General features: G+C 41.6%; 2 protein-coding genes across 6 annotated transcripts in view; both read right to left on the reverse strand.

Moving 5' to 3' along the window:
• Window positions 1-64: 64 nt before the first annotated feature.
• On the reverse strand, window positions 65-12,396 carry cab39l (calcium binding protein 39-like). 3 transcript variants are annotated; one of them, XM_083937705.1, is made up of 10 exons: window positions 11,985-12,396; window positions 8,224-8,255; window positions 4,838-4,966; window positions 4,230-4,394; window positions 4,005-4,123; window positions 3,754-3,922; window positions 3,572-3,631; window positions 2,611-2,676; window positions 2,380-2,523; window positions 65-2,229 (listed from the first exon to the last, which is right to left on the reverse strand). In XM_083937705.1, exons 3-10 carry the CDS (start codon window positions 4,937-4,939, stop codon window positions 2,050-2,052), a joined length of 1,005 nt encoding a protein of 334 aa, XP_083793831.1. In that variant the 5' UTR covers window positions 4,940-4,966; window positions 8,224-8,255; window positions 11,985-12,396; the 3' UTR covers window positions 65-2,049. The 3 variants fall into 3 exon arrangements, with proteins under 3 accessions (XP_083793831.1, XP_083793830.1, XP_083793829.1); XM_083937704.1 differs by lacking the exon at window positions 8,224-8,255 and having other exon boundaries at window positions 11,989-12,396; XM_083937703.1 differs by lacking the exon at window positions 8,224-8,255.
• Window positions 12,397-14,740: 2,344 nt separating this feature from the next.
• The window catches only part of mcf2la (mcf.2 cell line derived transforming sequence-like a), a 33,456-nt gene continuing 29,256 nt past the window's right edge, over window positions 14,741-18,940 (reverse strand). For all 3 annotated transcript variants that reach the window (XM_083937940.1, XM_083937939.1, XM_083937938.1), the window contains 4 exons: window positions 18,627-18,736; window positions 18,418-18,530; window positions 17,696-17,799; window positions 14,741-17,569 (listed from right to left, as the gene is read on the reverse strand). In XM_083937940.1, coding sequence (XP_083794066.1) covers window positions 17,490-17,569; window positions 17,696-17,799; window positions 18,418-18,530; window positions 18,627-18,736 — 407 coding nt within the window. In that variant the 3' untranslated portion in view covers window positions 14,741-17,489. The remainder of the gene's footprint in view (window positions 17,570-17,695; window positions 17,800-18,417; window positions 18,531-18,626; window positions 18,737-18,940) is intronic.

Raw genomic sequence — 18,940 nt, forward strand, 5'->3', positions numbered from 1 at the left:
GCGCACAAAATGGAAATAAAGGTGTCGTAAATGGAAGCGCACAAATGAGCACACGCACAAAGCACGCATTCCCATCCTTTTATTTGTCGTGAATGTGATACAATAGCATCCATGTGGAAAATAAGGTAGCTGCTTTCACAGAGAGAGGACACCGGGACGATAACAGGATGTTCTGCTGGGATCAAAGTTGCTCATTGTTTTAGTTGAGGGGGGAAAATCAAAGCTAGTTTAGTTCGGCTCAGGGCGGATTTAAAGCTAGCTCATCTACTTTTGCGTCTCATGACGTATTTTGATAGATTTCACAGCTGATAGCATCAAGAAAAAAGCAGGTTCAGGTGATAAAACTGAACTCTTTCCCCACTTTTCTGTCACTTCAGATGAAAAGATTTACAAATGTTACTCTAACCCAACTGTTCTCCACTTCTGCCTCTCTGTCTGTGGATTCACAACTCACTTTGAAACGGTTTGTGTCCTAATTAAAGAATAATCGTCATTTTTCCAGAAACATAGAAAGTGGCCTTTTCATTTCCAACTCAAATATAAAAACCAACAGCACTTGAACAGTATTTGTTTTAGCACATTTTTATAGTCCTTTAACTACATGTGGATTTTTCACAGTTACATTTCTCAGGGACAACTTTGGCCTCGCTCTGCGGCGAGTTGAACGAGCGCTACTTCAGCGATAAACTCAAGGCCGAACTGTGACCTTGGTCCGTACACAATGGCAACCAAAAAAAAAGGCTTAAAAAGGTTTCTTTAACAGCGTAACTCAAATATAGTGAGTTAAGAGGTTCACCGCTTAATCACAACAAATATGGTCTATCCAGAGCATATTTTCATTAACAGAATAATTAAGCTCCCCCTAGAAAGATACGGAAAATACATTAAAAAAAAAAACAGGAGGGAAAAAACACCAAACCAAAAAGGCACCTCTGAATCTTCTCACCAAATCAGAGCAGAACGCTTGTTACAGTACAGAGAGAAAAACCGAGTGAAGCACAAACAAACATCTTTAGGGCTGCTCTCCTCCGCGCAGCCAGGGGCCTCACTCACAAACCATAAACTGTACATGACGAAGAAACTATATATAAAAAAAATTACCCTCAAGCAGTGTGAAAACAGTGACTGGCTTATCAAAAAGATTATTTTTTAATCACACAGAAAGTGCCATCAGCCACCAGAGAACCAGTGATCGAAATGATTGAAGCGTACTGTACCGATAGCAGCCAAATGTTCAATTTACAAGGCCCTTCATTTTTAAATACTCCTACAATTGCTATTTTTTTGGTCAAGCGTGACTCAAACTAGTTCTCTCAACACACCTTTACTCTCAGTCTTTCTTTAGAGTTACACTTTAGTGTGTTCTCTTCGCTTCGATGCTAAAATCTGTTCATATTTAACGACGCTTCTTAAGTTTTAGACGGAGAAAACTTGAGCTATCATCAGCTTTGGCAGGTACGGCGAGAACGTTTGGCGAGCAGAAAGCAACCGAGAGTTACCGTTGCTGATTCAAAGCTTTTAGCGATGACCGAGAATGTTTCCGACACGTTGACCCAGCTTAAAAGAAACAAAAGCTGAAATTCTTCATTTGTTTTTTTTTGGATTTACAGCTACTTCATTAAAACGGTTAGAAAGCGACTCGCGTGCAGCGACTAACAGCGCGCCTGCGACTGGTGAATGTGAAAGCGTTACAATAACGGTCAGGTTTGTCCGACCATTTTGGATGAAGCTTGTTTTTTAACCGCTGGTTCTCCCAACAGAGCAAATCAGCTGCCTCCCAACAACACGAGTTGTGGCACTATATGCTACGGAAAAGAAGATTTTGAATTAGCTTTCGTGAGGAAAAATTTACAAAAGTAAGATCGGTGATTGAGAACTGCTGTTGCACGAATGAACCGGCAGAGAGAAAAAAGACAAATAACGTCTTGAAGATGCGTTTGAAATAGAATAACCGTTATTGTTAATGTGTTTTGTTGTCTACTGTATTTCTTCCTATAGATAAAAAGTTGGGGTAGAGGGCGGGGTTGGGGGGGGGGGGGGGGTACTTCTCTAGGAGGCCGGTTTCTTCAGATCCCTGATCTGTTTGATTAGGTAGGTCTTCTCGTCGTTGAACTGCTCGTCGTCCGAGCGGTCCTTCTGGAAGTTGCTCAGGAAGTCGATTAGTTTGGTCTGGTTCTTGAGCAGGATGTCGACGATGGGCTGCGTCTTGTTGGGGTTCGCGACGAAAACCTGAGGATGGAGAACAGACATGTTGGTGCCAACAGAGAGAATCTACCTTCTGCGCATGCTTTGTCTGCGTTTCTGTAAACTTCAGCAGAGTTCGTCGTATTTCTGATCCGTGTTCACTGTGTTTACATGCACGGGCGCGGTGCGTTTTACCTTGAAGACATGGAACGCCTCAAACTGGATGTTGGGACTCTTGTCTCGTAGCAGATTCATCATCAGCTTGAGGTTCTCGGGCTTGCTGATGTAGCGCGTCATCACCGAGAAGTTGTGTCTGTCCAGTAACAGCTCGCCCAGCAGCTGCAGGAGAGAGGATCAGACACGACTTGACAAAGAGATGACACATGTGACATTCTCGACAAATCGATACACAAGTAAGAGTCGGACCTTTAGAGACTGCCTCTTGGTGACGTAGTTCTCAGAGTGCAGCAGCTTCTCGTAGTTTTCAAACACCTGCAAGTACATAAGAAACACGTCTTATTATGCATTATCAACAGTCTGCTGGGTGTTTATTATTTACAGATGGACTAATAATAAGTATGTTAAGCTGCGGGCGGGGAAGCAGCTGAAAGTATTTGAACTGTTGTAGTTTAACATGTCTAGTTGGTGTTTTTCTGGATATTCGTCCATTTGGCTCCAAAGAATATTTTAAAACAAATCTCCTCGGAAGTGCTGCACTTTGGCTCAGCCTTGTCACAGTTCTCCTGGATTACATCGACTCTCTTGAGCCCACAACATCGTCTCCTGTCAAGCTTCACAGCGACATCTGTCCACGCGCCACATCCAGGTAAAAAAAGGGCAGTTTTGTGCGGGATTTCTCCAGCCCGAGACCCCCGGGGGTCCGGCCTGCGAGAGGGGAAACAGCACAGAGCTGAGCTTTGTACCGAGACGAGCTGTGACACTGCGAGGGGCTTTCCACTGATCCAGCTTTCCTGGAACTTTAAGTGTATTAGTCAAAACTTGATTCTTCTTATTTTGGATACATGACTGGGCCATTGAGTAGTGCAGTGAGGGGGTGATACCTGATCTGGTAATGCATCTGTGTGTTCTGGTCAAGCAGTGTTTATGTTTACGTCTCCAAATAGCTCTCAGTGGCTGATGTTGCGTGACATACGTGTGTGTGTGTGTGTGTGCGTGCGTGCGTGCGTGCGTGCGTGCGTGCGTGTGTGTGTGTGTGTGTGTGTGCGTCTGCGTATGTGTGTGTGTGTGTGTGTGTGTGTGTGTGTGTGTGTGTGTGTGCAGTCAGGGATGGAGGGAGAGGCTGGTAACGCTGGTGCAAAATAACAGGGAGAACTTGCGTTAACGTGTGGTTGCTATTACATCTGCATTAATCCACCAAATCACTCACCGCCTCGTAGTTCTTTTCGAGGTATTGCGCCACGAGCACTTTGTGTCTTGTCAGGAGATCCTGTAAATAAAGACAGATACATCGATTAGAAGTCAGATAGTAGAGCTAAACATCACGGATGTGTTTTGTTTTCTGTCCCCCGACACCTCCTTTAAGGAAATGCCCACTTCCCCGGGAGGTACCTTGAAGGTGGCGAAGGCGTCGGAGGCGATGTCGAAGGTGGACATCTCCACGTAGTTGAAGAAATTTTGGAAGTGCTCCGACTGAAGGACTATCTTGGCGAGCGGCTCGTGGCGGATGCACTCCCTCAGCATTATCCCACAGTTTAGCGCTACCTGCGGTGTCTCGTACCTTTAGACACAGAAAGAGTATTTGCGTCACCCCGTTGGAAGCCATTACAACGCGTGTACAGTATGCACTGTGTGTGTCTTACCCTTTCAGCAGTATAAAGAGGACCTCTTGGTGGGATCCGAAATATTCCACGGTGGGGCTCCTCGTCCCGATCTGCCTCCTCAGGATGTTGTTGAAGATCTGACACACATCTTTCTTCCCCTGGAAACACACAAACACATGTTGTTGGTTTTTTAAATCACGTTTCTACGGCAGCTTTATGGTGCAGACTCATATGCGATTAACTCAAAGACCACTCTCTCCTCACCTCAAAGTCTATGACCTGCAGGTTTTCTACCAGTGACATCAGCAGCCCGCTGTTGTACAGCTCCTGGGCCAGCTGGGCCACCGTCTCGGTTTGAGGCTCCTTGTCGTTGCTCCCGTACAGCATGTCCTTCATGGACACCAAGCACTTGGACACCTCCTCAGACGCCTGGAGGACCAAGACGGAGTTGAAGAAGATGGTAAATAGGTGCCGCGGTCTATTTCAGAATAATCGTTCTTTCCGAGGACAATACGGAGGAGCACAACTTTAAACAAACATTACAGATTGAGAGTTAAAAGAGGGAAAGGGAGAAATCTGAAAAAGACTTGTGCCTGAACTGTGGCTCGAGTGGATAATTTTGTTTGTTTGCTTGCGTGTGCGTGCGTGCGTGCGTGTGTGTGTGTGTGTTTGCGTGCGTGCGTGCCTGCGTGAGCGTGTGTGTGAGAGAGAGAGAGAGAGTAAACTGTCTTAACAGTGAAGTGTCAGGAGATGACAGGGACAGACTGTTCCATGGTTCATTTTTACAGAGTGCTGTCACCCTCGGGCCCCTAAACACCCAGACATTTTCACACGCACACACATACGCACACACAGAAAAGTCAGTCCTCTACCTTGTCCGTCTTCTTATCCTGTTTGACCAGGACGGCCAGGTTTTCCTTCAGGATCCTGACGATGTCCGCCGGACTCTTGTGGGATTTACTGAACAGCGGCATGATGGACACACACGCTCGCCTTAGGACCTGGGGAACCACACACACACACACACACGGCACATAAAGGAGCAGTCAATGACAAGCTGAATGCAACCGCAGCAGCTCTGCAGTCAGTTCATGAGAGCCTTTCAAGTGCACATCTGCTTCATGACATTTCAGTGACATTAAGGAGCTCACCAGATCTTCTAGGATACAGAATACCGGATGAGAGTCCAACCAATACTGAGTTTATGTATATTTAAGAGCTTTAGATGATTACATCGATTAAATCAGGATGATATCCATTTGTGATGTGAATATAAACTTTAAACTTGTTAGTGCTCTCTGGTGGACAAACAATGTCACTCTGTGTGTGCGTGCGTGCGCGTGTGCGTGCGCGTGTGCGTGTGTGTGTGTGTGTGTGTGTGTGTGTGTGTGTGTGTGTGTCTAGCACCTTAGAGACACATTCCTCTCTAGTCCACATGAACTACAACTGCAGCCCTTTTGACACCAAACTCTCCACATTCAAAGTCAAAGTCAGTACATTTGAGGTGTTACATGACAGAAACAGTGTTTCAGTGTCTCAAAAATGTATTTTTACACTATTGACATAAACTAGACCCCCTACTATCTATCATTTGTCACTTTAACTTGCCACTTTGTTTTTAATTGCCCTTTTCTTTTATTTCTACTCTTATATTAGTTTACAGTACCTCCATTTATTCGTATTTACGTTCATTTTTCCTACACTTTCTCTATTTTTCTGCACCAGTTTCTATCTTTGTGCTGCAGCAACACCAGAATTTCCCCTTTGGTGTTCAATAAAAGCTCATTTTATCTTATTTTGAGGCAAAAATAAGCCCTGCAGTTATGAAAACATGATTCATTCCATCTCTTACATTTAGTTTAAATAGAGGTGATGAGTAAGGAATGAATACTGCCACATCCCTGTCGAGTCATGGTGCACTTATTCAGACTTTAAGGAGAATTAGAGAGTACAACATGACAACTTGTGAAAAAGAGGCTTCCATCCGCCCAAGCATTAGTGAAACCAACCGAAAAAGATCCATCCCTGCTGCAGTCAGGTGAATGCAAGTGATTGAAGGCGTTGTCGTGACTGTATGTGATCCATATAATTGAGTTTTGCTTTATTTCATAATATCCGAAGATGCTTCAGGTGGTGTTTTGCCCTGCGACCGTCAGAATGTCACAGGCTGTTTGGATATCAACAGGTGAGACGTTGCCAGTCCATGTCCAGTAGGTTACTGCAGGATTCTGTTGCAGACACACAACATGCTGATACAAGTGTCCATCAGGACTATGAGCAAGGGTGGGCTTTATGCACACTTTATCGTGTTGTAGATGTTTTTAAATGGACACAGAATTTAGATTTGTCCATTTAAAAACACACAGCTGCAGCGGCCTTTGCGATCCAGGCCAGGTCAGGGGAAGGCAGAGAACTTGTGACTGCTAATCCTCATCTGGGAATGTAAAAGGGCCTAAGCCTCCCTCTTAACTCCAACTCCCACCTTCATTCCTCTCCATCCACCACTGCAACCGTTCCTCCCTCCACATTTGCTGCTTTCGAACTCGTTTCATCCACTTCTACCAAACTGTGGCTCCTTCCTTTCAATTCAATTTGATTTACAGTGCCAAATCCTAACAAAAGTTATCTCAGGACACTTTACAGAGTAGGTAAAGACCACACTCTATGACTTATTTCCTGTTCTTATGAACCTTAACCCAAATTATACACAAGATCTCTGGCTACACTGTGCACACAAACCAACTTCCTTAAAGATTTAATGATATGGTTTAAAACTACATATCCGCAAGGAGACAGCAGCTGCCAGACAGGTGCAACTGGAAAGTTCTTTCAAGATTCAAGATGTTTAAGTAGAAATATCTCCATTAAAAAAACTGTAGGACGTAAATGTAAGGGGCATAAAAATCTAATAACATCTAGAAGAGGCGATGAAACATCTACGGAATTTTGTGAGGGTGCAACAGTGGTGAGAAAGTTCCCCTCTGGACCGGCACACTCACTAAATTGGCACACTTTGAGCCCCAATAACAGTCAGAGAGTCGAGAAGTGAGACATTAAAAGAGCTTTATGTCTGAGCAGCGGGGCCATGGCATGGTCCCTCTGATTTCCCTGAACAATACTAACTGCCGTGCGACTGATTTATTTAATTAATTTTGCTCCATTAAAGAAAAAAAAACATTACGTGAGAGAAAAAACAAAACAAGATGCAGCAGCCATAAAGAGGCCAGAGAGAGTTCTTCGATGCCAGCAGAAACGAGAAAACAGCTCGAACTGGAATCACAAGGTTTCCACATGACGAAGACAAAATCTGCGTGTTCGCTTCTCTCGACACTGACTGGCAGTGTGCAACCTTTTATTTTAGGCAGAAAGAGAATGACTTAAAGGATGTAAAAAGACACCGGTATTGTTCTTCCCGGTGCTGCGCAGATGTGTTTTTGATGCTTTACTCTGACGCAGAGACAATGGCATCGGTCAGAGGGCACACTGCTGATCTGACAGATGAAATCACACGAAACAAGATGTCAAGGAAACGCAGAAATATTGCTAAGTGCACAAAATATACCGTTCACGACCAAAGGCTGAACTCAAGGAGACGCGTCTTAAAACAGAAAACCCTGCCGTCCCGTCTGTGTGATGCATTCATTCTCAATAATTCTTCACTTTATCATCATATTACGTCACACCTGCACAACGTCAGCCCGGTCAATATTTGTCAAAGGATAAGAAGGCAATGAGGACGTGGTTATCTGCTCTCAGATCCAATCACACTGTAAACTACTGTGTCACAAGTCCAACATGTCCCCTCTGTCGTCCGGTCTAGTGGCTGCAGCTGGAACTAAATGTTACTGATTAATAAAAGAATACTTAAAGGGTCCTTTTAATCATCTAATCACACGCCTTTGCGTCCTGGAGGGCTTAAGCTCTAGGTTACTGCGAAGCCTTCGTTTCACCCGTAGCCTGCTTAAGCCTGACTAAATGTTATGTAATGGAATTAATGTGGTACCCACTGGGCTTGAACGCACACAGCTAGCTGCTCTAAATATAATCTCAAAACAGACAAAGGCTCTAAATATTAGTTTTTAGCTGTAATTATGAGAGAGCCAGAAAAAAAGGATATGCAGAATGGATGTGTAACCAATGTGATTGGAAAGAATAGACATATGAGGGGACTATCACCAACATTTAAACCAGTAAATCATAGGATTTCTTCATTTGTGCTTTGTGTTTAATCATTAATACATAATTTCTTCATTATTACCTTTCTCAGTCCTCTCTGTGAAGCTGCACTTCCTGTTGGTCCAAAAGAAAACTATAATTTGGTTATACTATAATGCACATGTACTGCAAAATGTGTCTTCAAGACATACATATACTGCTATCAGAGTTTTATTAAACAATAATAACCTAATACATGAATCCAGGGCTACAAATAACGTTTATTTTCATTGTCAATGAATTGTTTTGCCTGTGAAAATGTCAGAAAATGGAGAAAATTGCACATCACAATTACCTAAAGCCAAATGTGACGGCTTTAAATTACTTTTTTACTCGTCCAAAACTCAAAGATCATCAGTTTACTGTCACATAAACCAAGAAAAGCAGCAATTACCATCAACGGAGAGCCTCAGACTAAGATGATTGATATCTTTATGTGAAAAATAACTATTCAAACTGTGTTTCAATGACTTTTCTGTTGATTGACTACAAGATTAATTGACTAATTGTTTACATGCAGTTACAGAAATCCACTTCAGCCAGCCTTAGCGTAATAACCGTGTGACTCATAAACATAAATCTCCTTATCGATCATCAAAAAGCATTAGACTGCAGCAGCATACACTGTCACAAGTCGTCACACTGGCAGGCGGTGGCTCTGATGACTAATCAAAGCCATTCCAGTGCAGCAGGATAGTTATCCGTCACACCTACGTGTCAGCCTGCCAGCACTGTTAGTGAATACAACTTGGACATTTCATGGCATGTGCTAAAAACAGGTTGGAGGGACTTAATGTGCAACTGGTTTTGAATCCTCCAGGCACATTGCATAAGTTATAATAGTCTGCTTCAATAGAATTACGTCGTATAGCTTTTGTTTGTGTCTGCGCAGCCCTTTGGAAACTTTTAATGCATTCAGGAATGCTTGCAAACCTCCGTTAGGTCTTGAAGGCTTCCAACAATGTGATGAATTTACCACCTTTCAGGAAGAAAAGAAAGGTGGCGGCTTTTAATTTGAGAGCGTTTCCTCTCGACTGATTGGAATGCAGAGGCAGCCGTTCACCACACAACTGGAAGTTAACTCATCAGGGAGGAGCAAGGAGGGCATTTCACCCTCCGACACTCACTCAGATTAAATGAAACCACTTTTCTTTAATGAATAAAAGTTCAATTAGATAGGGTTTACTTCTTAAAAGTAAAATAGTGGATGGGCACTTCTTAAATCAACGTCAAGACCTGCAGATTATACTTTGCTTTTAAGAGCCTTGAATCTAGGAAACCAAATCAAAAGGCTTTCAGGGCTTTTAAAGTCTTTGGTTTGCTCCAAATTCCCTCTTGAAAAAGTCGTCTTGCTCTTTCTGTGCCACAGAGTCGGCTCCCAGAGAGAGATCTAAAGGTGTCTGACTACGACACAGCCACATCTCAAACTACAAAGAGGCGTTCTCTTTGCAGACGTCCACAGGGAGATTGCCTCTCTGTGGCAACGCGGGAGGAATGCTCCCTGAAAAGGACAAAAGTTGATATATCTCTTTTTTTAAACTTTGAATGGGAAACAAAAGGACTTCACCACAGCACCTGCTTTGATAAACAGGGGCTTTGTATGTTACAGGTATGAAGTGCCTCCACCTGTCATGCATAACCAGCTTATCACTGAGATGCATAATGCAATACATGATGTGGGGGGGTGACAGTACAGTGAGGTCATTTAACAGCAGGCTCACACAAACTGACACACCTGGATTATACTGTACAAGCACACTGTCTGCTGCCACATACAGTTCATTCAACAGGAGAAGCTGTAGGTAGATGCAGTTATGTGTAGAGTCAATAAAGGTTCAGTCTGAACTAGTGGCTGATACTGAATATACGTCTAGTCTGTCAACGCAAACAGAGTAAACCAGAGTTTTCAGTGGTTGTGCTTTAAAACTATAGCAAAGCAGATTTAGATCATCTTAAATATCATCTCACCCAGAGTGAAAAAATTATAAAACTGACAGACTTTATGGGTTTTCAAGCATTCGGAGTATAACATCAATATATATAATATCCATCATAGAGTCTCACTCCAAAAGATGTTTTCATATGGAGGTAGAATGGTCTCAAAAAGATGAATACATATGAAAAGTATATGTATAAATATGCATACATTTATGAATAAACATATACAAATATGTGTCGTACAAATAAATAAACTAACTTGTTTAAATAAATGTGTATTCTCTCAAAAAGATTAATACAAATTTATATTTTATGTGTAAAAATTATTACATTTATAGATAAACAGATATAAAAATGTGACATGCAAATAAATAATCTTGTTTGTATAAAAAAACTTGTATAAAATAGATATGTATTAATCTTTTCGAGACAATTCTACCTCCATGTTATCTCTGCCCTCCAATATCAGGATGAAAAAAAGAGCATTAACTCAGTCGCATCGATAAACAAGGCACTGCAGTACAAAGAGTCAGACTATAAAGGCTGTAAAATGTTACAATAAGACACTAAAACTATCAATACAAAAAGTTAGTTATTATTATGTATATCAGAAACATGCCTTCTGCTGCAAAAAAAACAAAGAATGCACGTGTTTATTAGGTAATTAGAAGCAAAGAGAGACAACGTGAGCATTGATGCTTTCACCGCCATACTGTTACTACCATCTACTCATCAACAATGACAACTGGCTTGTGTGGGTACTAGTTATATTCCATATTAAGTCATCTGACCCTTATTTAATCAATTAATCAATTATTTGATCTTAAGGATGTATCATGAAATCATGAAAAACAGATCTTGACACGTTTATTTATATCCTTCATTTAAACTCGGAAATCTATTGAGGAGCAACCTCGTTTGTAATATAGCCGAGATACAAACACACAAAAAAATGAAAAATAACAGTGACACAGAATAATGAAGTCAATCAAGTTTACAACAGGAGCCGTTAGAAGGGAAATAAGATGCAGGGATGGATTTAGATTGCCCTAATAAGAAAAGTGTGGTACGTTTCAGGAGGTTTAGCAGGTGCACAGTAAGAAAAGCAAGATTTCCCCAGCCTAGGAATGTTCTCATTTGTCCAGGTCATCTGGACCGGTCCCAGCCTGGTCAGATGCGTACATGAGCTGATGAAGCCTCTGGGATGAGAGGTGAAACGCCTTCCTAGACAAACAACCAAGTCCAGTTGCTTTTGACTGAAACTGCTTTGAGGACAAGATTTCCCTAATTCAGTGTAAACAGGGGGAACCTGCAGAGTGAGCCAGTCCTTTGAGTGTGTACGGTGAAGCATTAAAAGATACTACAGAACTGATATAGGGTGGTAAGAGACCATTTAGAGCTTTAAACACAAATACAAACAAACGTGATGTTAATTTGCCAGTGATTAAGTTTGAGCAGTTAGTTTCTGCACTCTCACACTTAAGGCTTTATTGTGAAAGATGTCACCGGAAGCCGCGTTGTTTTCATTCTCTCCAGCTTGACGCCGCTCGTCTAAAGTAACATAGCGAGGAAGGGAAAAAACAAACAAACACCAAAAACACACTCTGCATTCGTGCTGCTGAATAACTGAACACCCAGAGGACGACGGTGTTCAGGGGAACAAGAGCGTGTGACAGCAGACGGCGGTCAAATAACACGTAAAGGCCGCATAAACAGTCCCAGACAATGTGATTTAACAAGGCTACACCCCTCTCGCCTCCGGGCTGAACTCCCCTTGTTGTTTGACAGATTTCCAATCACAGTTGGTCTTTGTTGTTTGTAGGAAACAGCTGCTGCTAAGCGACATGACGGGGTTTTCACTCTTACCTACAGCAGAGAGATGTTTGGCGGGGTGTCTTTAGGTGTCTTGACCGCTTCTGTCCCCGGTTCACACACACACAGCGCAGCCGAGCCTTCCCAGACAGGCTTCCGTAGTCACGCAGGGGTTCTCCGTGTGTGTGTGTGTGTGTGTGTATGTGCCGAAAAGTTCGCTACAAATGTATCGAATACAGTTCTAGAACGCGTGGAATCCGTTTTAAGCAGCCAGCGCTGGGTTCCATCTGGTCATGGACGCGTTCGACTCTTCTGTCAAGCTGGCGTGAGTGAACGTGATGACGTCCGGTGCGAACGTTCGACTGCGCACTTTACATTTACGTAGAAAGAAAACAACAGGGAAAAGAAAACAACTATTAATCATTTAAACGCTAAATATTAAATATTGTCCGGTCTTTTGAATTCAACCGACAGTTCCCCTGTGTGTACACTAAGACGATGTCACAGAGACACATTTGCTTTAGAGAGCAAACTGCGTCACTTCCGGTAGTAGTCCAGCATCCGCATGCCAACTTGATTTTTACTTTTATTGTTTTTATTTTTTTTATTTTTATTTTTATTATTATTATTATTATTATTATTATTATTATTATTATATATATTTTTTTAGAAGGGCAAAAACACTTTAATTTCAGTTTGCGGACGCAGTGGTGAAGTGTTTAAAAACGTAATACAATTTTTGTGTTTTCCTTCCATTTATCAGTTTTAGAGATTTAACACATACTTTAAATGAATTCAGGAAAAAAATAAATAAAGTAGCGGATGATTTTAAAACTCTATTTTTGTGGATCAAACATTAAACCACACATATAATTCCATTACAGCAGAGTTTTTATTTTGCAGTATCATACCGAATGTGACATCTCTAGAAATAGAAGCTGATGATTGTGGATGTCAGGCCAAAATGTCTGTTATGAGAAAAATATATGGTCTGTTATATGGTCTGTTATATGGTCTAATATATGGTCTCAATATCACATATTATCATCAATACATAAGCGTAGCCTAAGTAATTCTTTGGAAGGATAAATGTTGTTCATAATCTTGAAGTGTGTTTCTTTTATTTGGGGTGGCATAGGGAATGTTAAGTACATAGTTCTCAGTTTATTTATTGAGTTTTTTTTAATTAATTTGTGTAAAATGTTGTTGTGCCAACTTGATACATCTGTATCTTTTTTTAATTGCAAAGTGCAAAATAAAATACAAATAATCTTATTCCAACGCAATGACACAAGTTGTTGCTTTCAGAACTGAGCGTAGCATTTCCTACATTCAGAAGAGTAGGATATAAACACAACAGTAATAGAAAGTAAAGCAATAGAAAATAAATAAACAACAAAAAACACATTTTGTTAGAGGGGATCAATCCAAAGTCAAAGTTGATAAAGTGTCATACAGCAGTAGGGCTTTCTTGGATTTCCTAAGTTTTAATGAATCAAGGTTAAAGTGCAGTTCTTTTAAAACAATGTAGAAATGTGGGGTCGTTTTGGAGAATTTACATGTGTGTAGAAAGTGAAATCAAGTTAATGTAGCTGTATCTTTTCATCCACGGCTGAGCCTCGTTCACATCTTCTCACATGAACTCCTTCTACCCGACTTTCCCCAAATATTACTTTAATATATGGTATTGAAAAATGCTAAATTTCATATTCATGAGTACATTTTCTAAGGAAACCCCATGTTTTTTAAAAAGAAGTGGACCTTTACTTTAAGTTAATCACCAAATAAGCAAATGAAGAAGCTGTTAAAACCCCAGACTTCTGTAATATGTAACCTTTTATAATGAACATGCCCCCGGCACATGTTCCCTGTATTCTACTGTTTACTGTCCCCTGTGTACTATTTGTATCTATGTCAACTCCTTTTAAATAAAGCTGTTGACACAAAAACAAAAACATGGTGCCAACTTGATACACCTGTATCTATGATCTGTATCTATATGCAAACATTTAAAAAGGACATTTATATTAACTGCTATTTCTGTAATTTACATCCAGGAACAGTTGTTCATTTGCTCTTTTACGAAAACACTGTGGGCCGACCTTAACAAATGTATTATTGACTCTTTCACATTCACTCATTAGATTTGACTTTTGGTTTCCATATATATATAAGAAAGAAGGAAAATGTTAGTTCTTAATAAATCTGTTTTCATATTCTGCTGAGCCTCGTTCACATCTTCTCACATGAACTCCTTCTACCCAACTTCCCCAAATATTACTTTCATATATGGTATTAAAAAATGTGTTACAGTTCAATTCACTATTTTTTTTTAATGTAATAAATCTTTTGAGACATCATTTACTTCCCACCACCACTGAGAGGAATAAATGAAGGAGAAAAGACAGTGAAGGTCGAAAGTGTTGGAACGCACCCCAGGGCCAGATCATGACGGGCTAAACTGGGAAAAGCTCATTGGAGGCTGGAAACCACGTGGTTTAAAGCGCACTTCCGGATCATCATTCACGACATTGGGAATTTATCCATGTTTTTATTTTTTTTAATCTTTTGTTGGGTTTAAACATGATAGATTGATAACATTTAATAATAATAATAAATAATTATAAAATACACAAAAAATAGCGAACACAAAATATAATCTAACAAAATTGATTAAAAAAATGTATTCAATATTTAAAAAAATGTGCTGGTTAATGGTGGCATACACACAGTTGACATTGGTCTAATTATAAAATTTAAATAAAATATATTCCCATTTAAAAAAGAGAGAAGCCAAATCCCATAGAGGAAACCATCAGACTTTATTAAAGGCTGCTTTTCATTTTACATACAATTCAGAATTACATATTTACAAATATACACAGGTATGTCTCATTATAATATATTTATATCAACACCATACTTAGTAGATACAATAGGAAAATAAAGACAGTTGTTGCTGCAATGTGCTGCATAAAAAGAAACTCAAAAATATAACCCTTCTCGTCTCTCCGGCCTCCAAGTCCAAAAAGTACAATTTATTCAACACCGTGTGATCGTGATTGAACGCTGACAGGTTTAGTGCCCGCGTCAGCTTTCAGGAGGGCAGAAAATAAACTCTCACAAGATACGACAGTGCCTGGTAAAAAATATTTGCCTCATTGGGGGATTGGACGTGAGATTTATGAAGAACATGCCACAAAGAGAGATGGTATACACAGAGACGAGGAGACTCACGATGTGCATGCTTGCTCTCGAGGAAAACAATGTGAGGTATTAGGACACATCTGTACAAGTGAGACGTTTCTCAGTCTCACAGAACTCACGCGGATCGACGCTTAATCCCAGCCACAGCTTACTCTCTGCTTTAGCTCACGGTTTGACACAGAAATGCCCGTGAGAAGAATCTTGTCCTTTCACAGGGAGGACGCGTCTGTGGAGATTTCAGTATAAAAGTGGTTCTCAGCGCAAAGAGCTTGAGAAAACAATCACGAGCATGAATCCTAGTCGGGGCTGAATTTAGCGAAACCACAGTGGTGTTGAACAGTGGAGGACAAATACCATCCATTTTAAGCAATGGGCGGGTGGTGTGAGTGTAACAGCATGCTGCACTGTTTCAATAACAGAGTCACACAGTCAACATTAAAAGACGCAGAGGAATGGGAGATTGTTTTGCACTTTGCCTTGTGGACACAGTGGACATCTTGGGGTATAAAAAGCGAGTTCACCCCTTGAAACACAAGGGAAGAAAAAGGTGTCATTCAGGTTCCCTGTGTGTGTGTGTGTGTGTGTGTGTGTGTGTGTGTGTGTGTGTGTGTGTGTGTGCGTCACAGCAGCTGGTTTTCAGAGATGTGCTTTCAGCCTGTATCCTCGTTTCCACTACAGGGCCAAACAAGGCCAACTTCGCTTACTCCCCACCCCCCCTGCTGTGTAACTCACACAACAAGTCAGGCTTTTGTCATTATACTTTTTGCACCTTGTTATTCCACTACTGGGCTACATCCTGATAGGCAAACATAGTGCTCTCGGGCGGGTGGTGCAACTGCGTTGAGAAAGGTCTGCTTGTGGCAAAGTGGCTACTGTCACATGCCTGAGTGGGGCTGGGAGCAGAGGGAGGGGACAAAGCCTGCTTTTGTTGCTGCAGTGCAAACTAAACATAGGTGAGCGCCGTGGTTCATGACATTAAAACAGGATTTATGTGCCGAATATTGAGATTTATGTTTGTTAGACCATGGGTTCTTAAACTGGGGTTATAAATTAACTTTACCTGACTAGAAATGAATCCAGCAGGTAAATGCATTAGAATTACCCGACCCCTGAATGGGACCACGTGTGTAACTCTGAACCAGGTGCTAAAAAGCCTCTCTGGGGGTGTTATAAGCTAGTTGGATTTGTTCTGAAGCGCACACACACACGCGCACATGCTTGAGTGCACACACACAAAGACATTATGTCAACACAAGCCGGTATGCAGTAACACCTGCCTGCCCGCGCAACGTCTCGGGCTTCCTGAGAGGTAAATCCAGAGCAGTTCAGAGGCGAGTTAGACAATCACTGTTGGAAAAAACAGGAGGTCCTAAAGTTGGTGCAAGCTGCCGCTCTCCAGGTGATTCGTATGTGTAGCCGGAGAAGTGCCTGACATCTGACCACCAGGTAGTGCTGTTGGTGACATTCACCTAGTGGAACATCTGTGTTTCTTATATAAGTTACGCTGAAGCTCTTAGCAACAGCATGGGAGGAGTACAGCATTCTTGAATGAGACAGAAGAAACACGGCTGGCAGGGATTTAACACACCAGTTTGTGTCCCCCTGAACAAAAAAAGGTGACTTACAGAAACACTCCCTGAAAATCTGACCTGCTCAGAGATGCTCCAAGATGCACCCGAAGCAGTTTTTCTTGTTGCAGCCAGCTGCCAGTTTTCACAGTGTACGATTAATGTCTGACACTAGAGCATCATGTGAAACGCCAGTGTGATCTGCACATGTAGATGTTTCACACAAGAATCTGCCGCCACGCTGTGATGTTGTCCCCTCAAAGAGGTTTTGTGAACTGCTGAGAGCTCGCGTTTAGTGCACGTAGTCTTCAAAATGTGTCCGCTTTAATGCTACATATTCAGGATTAAATATTAGACTGAAGATATTTAGATTTTATCTGTAGTTTACAGAGAAGGTGATCTTTAAAGAAGGCCTGACAGGAGGTGATACACCACATGACTAACATGTATGCTGAGGAACTGTTTTTCCCTGATGTCTCAGTTATGTGAACTGTGAAAATACTTAATGATGATGACTTTAAAGTAATAATGAGAGCGTAATACTGCTGAGTGGAAATAAGCTATTTTCCAACTGCGATTGGACAGACAGGTGGCTGTAAATACTCTGGAAACATGCTCAGACACAATCGTGACAAGTTTTGATTTTTGGTTGGTTCTGACAAACTGACGTCTGTGTGATGAAGCGCTTCAAAGCCGTCCTCCTGGTCCTTCAGGGTCAGCCTCAGGTTTTGTAATTCCACATGGAGAGAGTTTCAGATTGAGCGATGGAGGCGGTGATCGCAGGTCAGGGTTTGATGTCCGAGTAGCTTGTGTACGTCTCGCTGCAGCTGGAAGAAGTGCTGAGGTTCCCGGAGACGCTGCCATCTGCAGGACGAACACACAAACGACACGGACGTTTTGGTTTCAGATAGACAGCATCTGTTTTTAGGCGGTGATTCACGAGGCAGGACACAGTGCATAGACTCTATATAGTGTCTATGGAAAACATACCTGAGCTGCTGAGCGACTGGGATGACTTTGACTCTGAGATGAAGCTGAGGAGGTTTGCTGCGGCCACCCAGCCCTCCTTACCACTGCGGAGGTTCTTCACAAACCTGCAGAGGATTAAACAGATCAAACAAGAGACAAGTGAGTATCCATATAGCTTCCTTTGTTGGCATTAATGTGCATAATTATTAAAAGGGTTTAGAGATTTTGTTTTGCCTGTATTCGCTCCAGTGAAAGCAGCAATCCTACTCATGCCCTGACATAGTTTTGGCATGTTTTGTTCAATGCTTTTTAATCATTAATAACTGTTCATAATATCATACTTAATTTGCATAAAATATTTCCTTCAAGAAATGTAGTGCATGGTACTTTACAATAAAGAAATTACACGTAAAATAAGATGGAAAATAAACTTATGAGCTATGAGTCAGGTTGCTTTCCTAACTCCTTGTTTTTGAGTTGAAAACCACATGCTGATGTAAGAAGCTGTATAAATGAAGGTGGAAAAAACATTCCCCTTTGAAATGTAGTTATAAAACCAGCTCTCCACAGTGAGCAGTCTTGAATTCATGGTGTAGTACTTTCTATAACAAAATAGAGCCCAGGAAGAGCTTTCTTTGGATGTATAATATAATATAATATTTAATATTATAAATCAATTGTTGGGACCTTAGTTTTTTTGCGGTAAGGTGAATTATTTTGACAGGAGGAAGGAAGGTGTTTACCAATGTCCCTCCTCTCCTTCTCTTATTAGCTGCACCACGTCTCCGCTCTTGACAGACAGCTCCTGAGGTCCCGCCTTCTCGCAGTCTGCCACCACCGTATACTTTCCTGGAGCCTAAGGGGTCAAAGGTCACCAAAGACAGTCAATCAGAGGTGGCATCAAAAAGCAAAGTACAGACATAAATGTAGGAGTCTTCAAGTCGGGGCTCACCAGCTTCCTTTCTACTTCGTCCTCGCCGTCAGAGTTCATGGGGTCCTCGCCGCTGGAGTAGCCGTCATTCTCTTCTGAGGCATCCACCGAGAGAGACGCCTTGGTCCAGCCTGTAAGTGGAGCGAAGAGGACAGAAGGGACCACAGGTGAGGAGATGTAGATGCCAGGGAGAGAAGTGAAATAAGAAGTGACGTGAGGAATGTGTATCACACACACACTCCCACTCCACGTGGCATTAAAATGCTCCCTGGGTCTAATTAGATGACTCAATAAGGGTAGTGGTGACTGTGCTTCTCTTAGTGAATAGCAAAGAT

The sequence above is a fragment of the Echiichthys vipera genome (genome assembly GCF_963691815.1).
Source record: "Echiichthys vipera genome assembly, chromosome: 23".
NCBI lineage: Eukaryota > Metazoa > Chordata > Actinopteri > Perciformes > Trachinidae > Echiichthys > Echiichthys vipera.

What these genes read in the sequence shown, in the direction of transcription:
- cab39l (XM_083937704.1), bottom strand. Translation starts at nt 4,939, where the DNA reads ATGCCGCTGTTCAGTAAATCCCACAAGAGTCCGGCGGACATCGTCAGG. An exon ending in ACGCCTTCGCCACCTTCAAG is followed by an intron (nt 3,632 to 3,753) that starts GTACCTCCCGGG and finishes CTTTATTTACAG; the next exon opens with GATCTCCTGACAAGACACAA. An exon ending in AGGCGTTCCATGTCTTCAAG is followed by an intron (nt 2,230 to 2,379) that starts GTAAAACGCACC and finishes CTCCATCCTCAG; the next exon opens with GTTTTCGTCGCGAACCCCAA.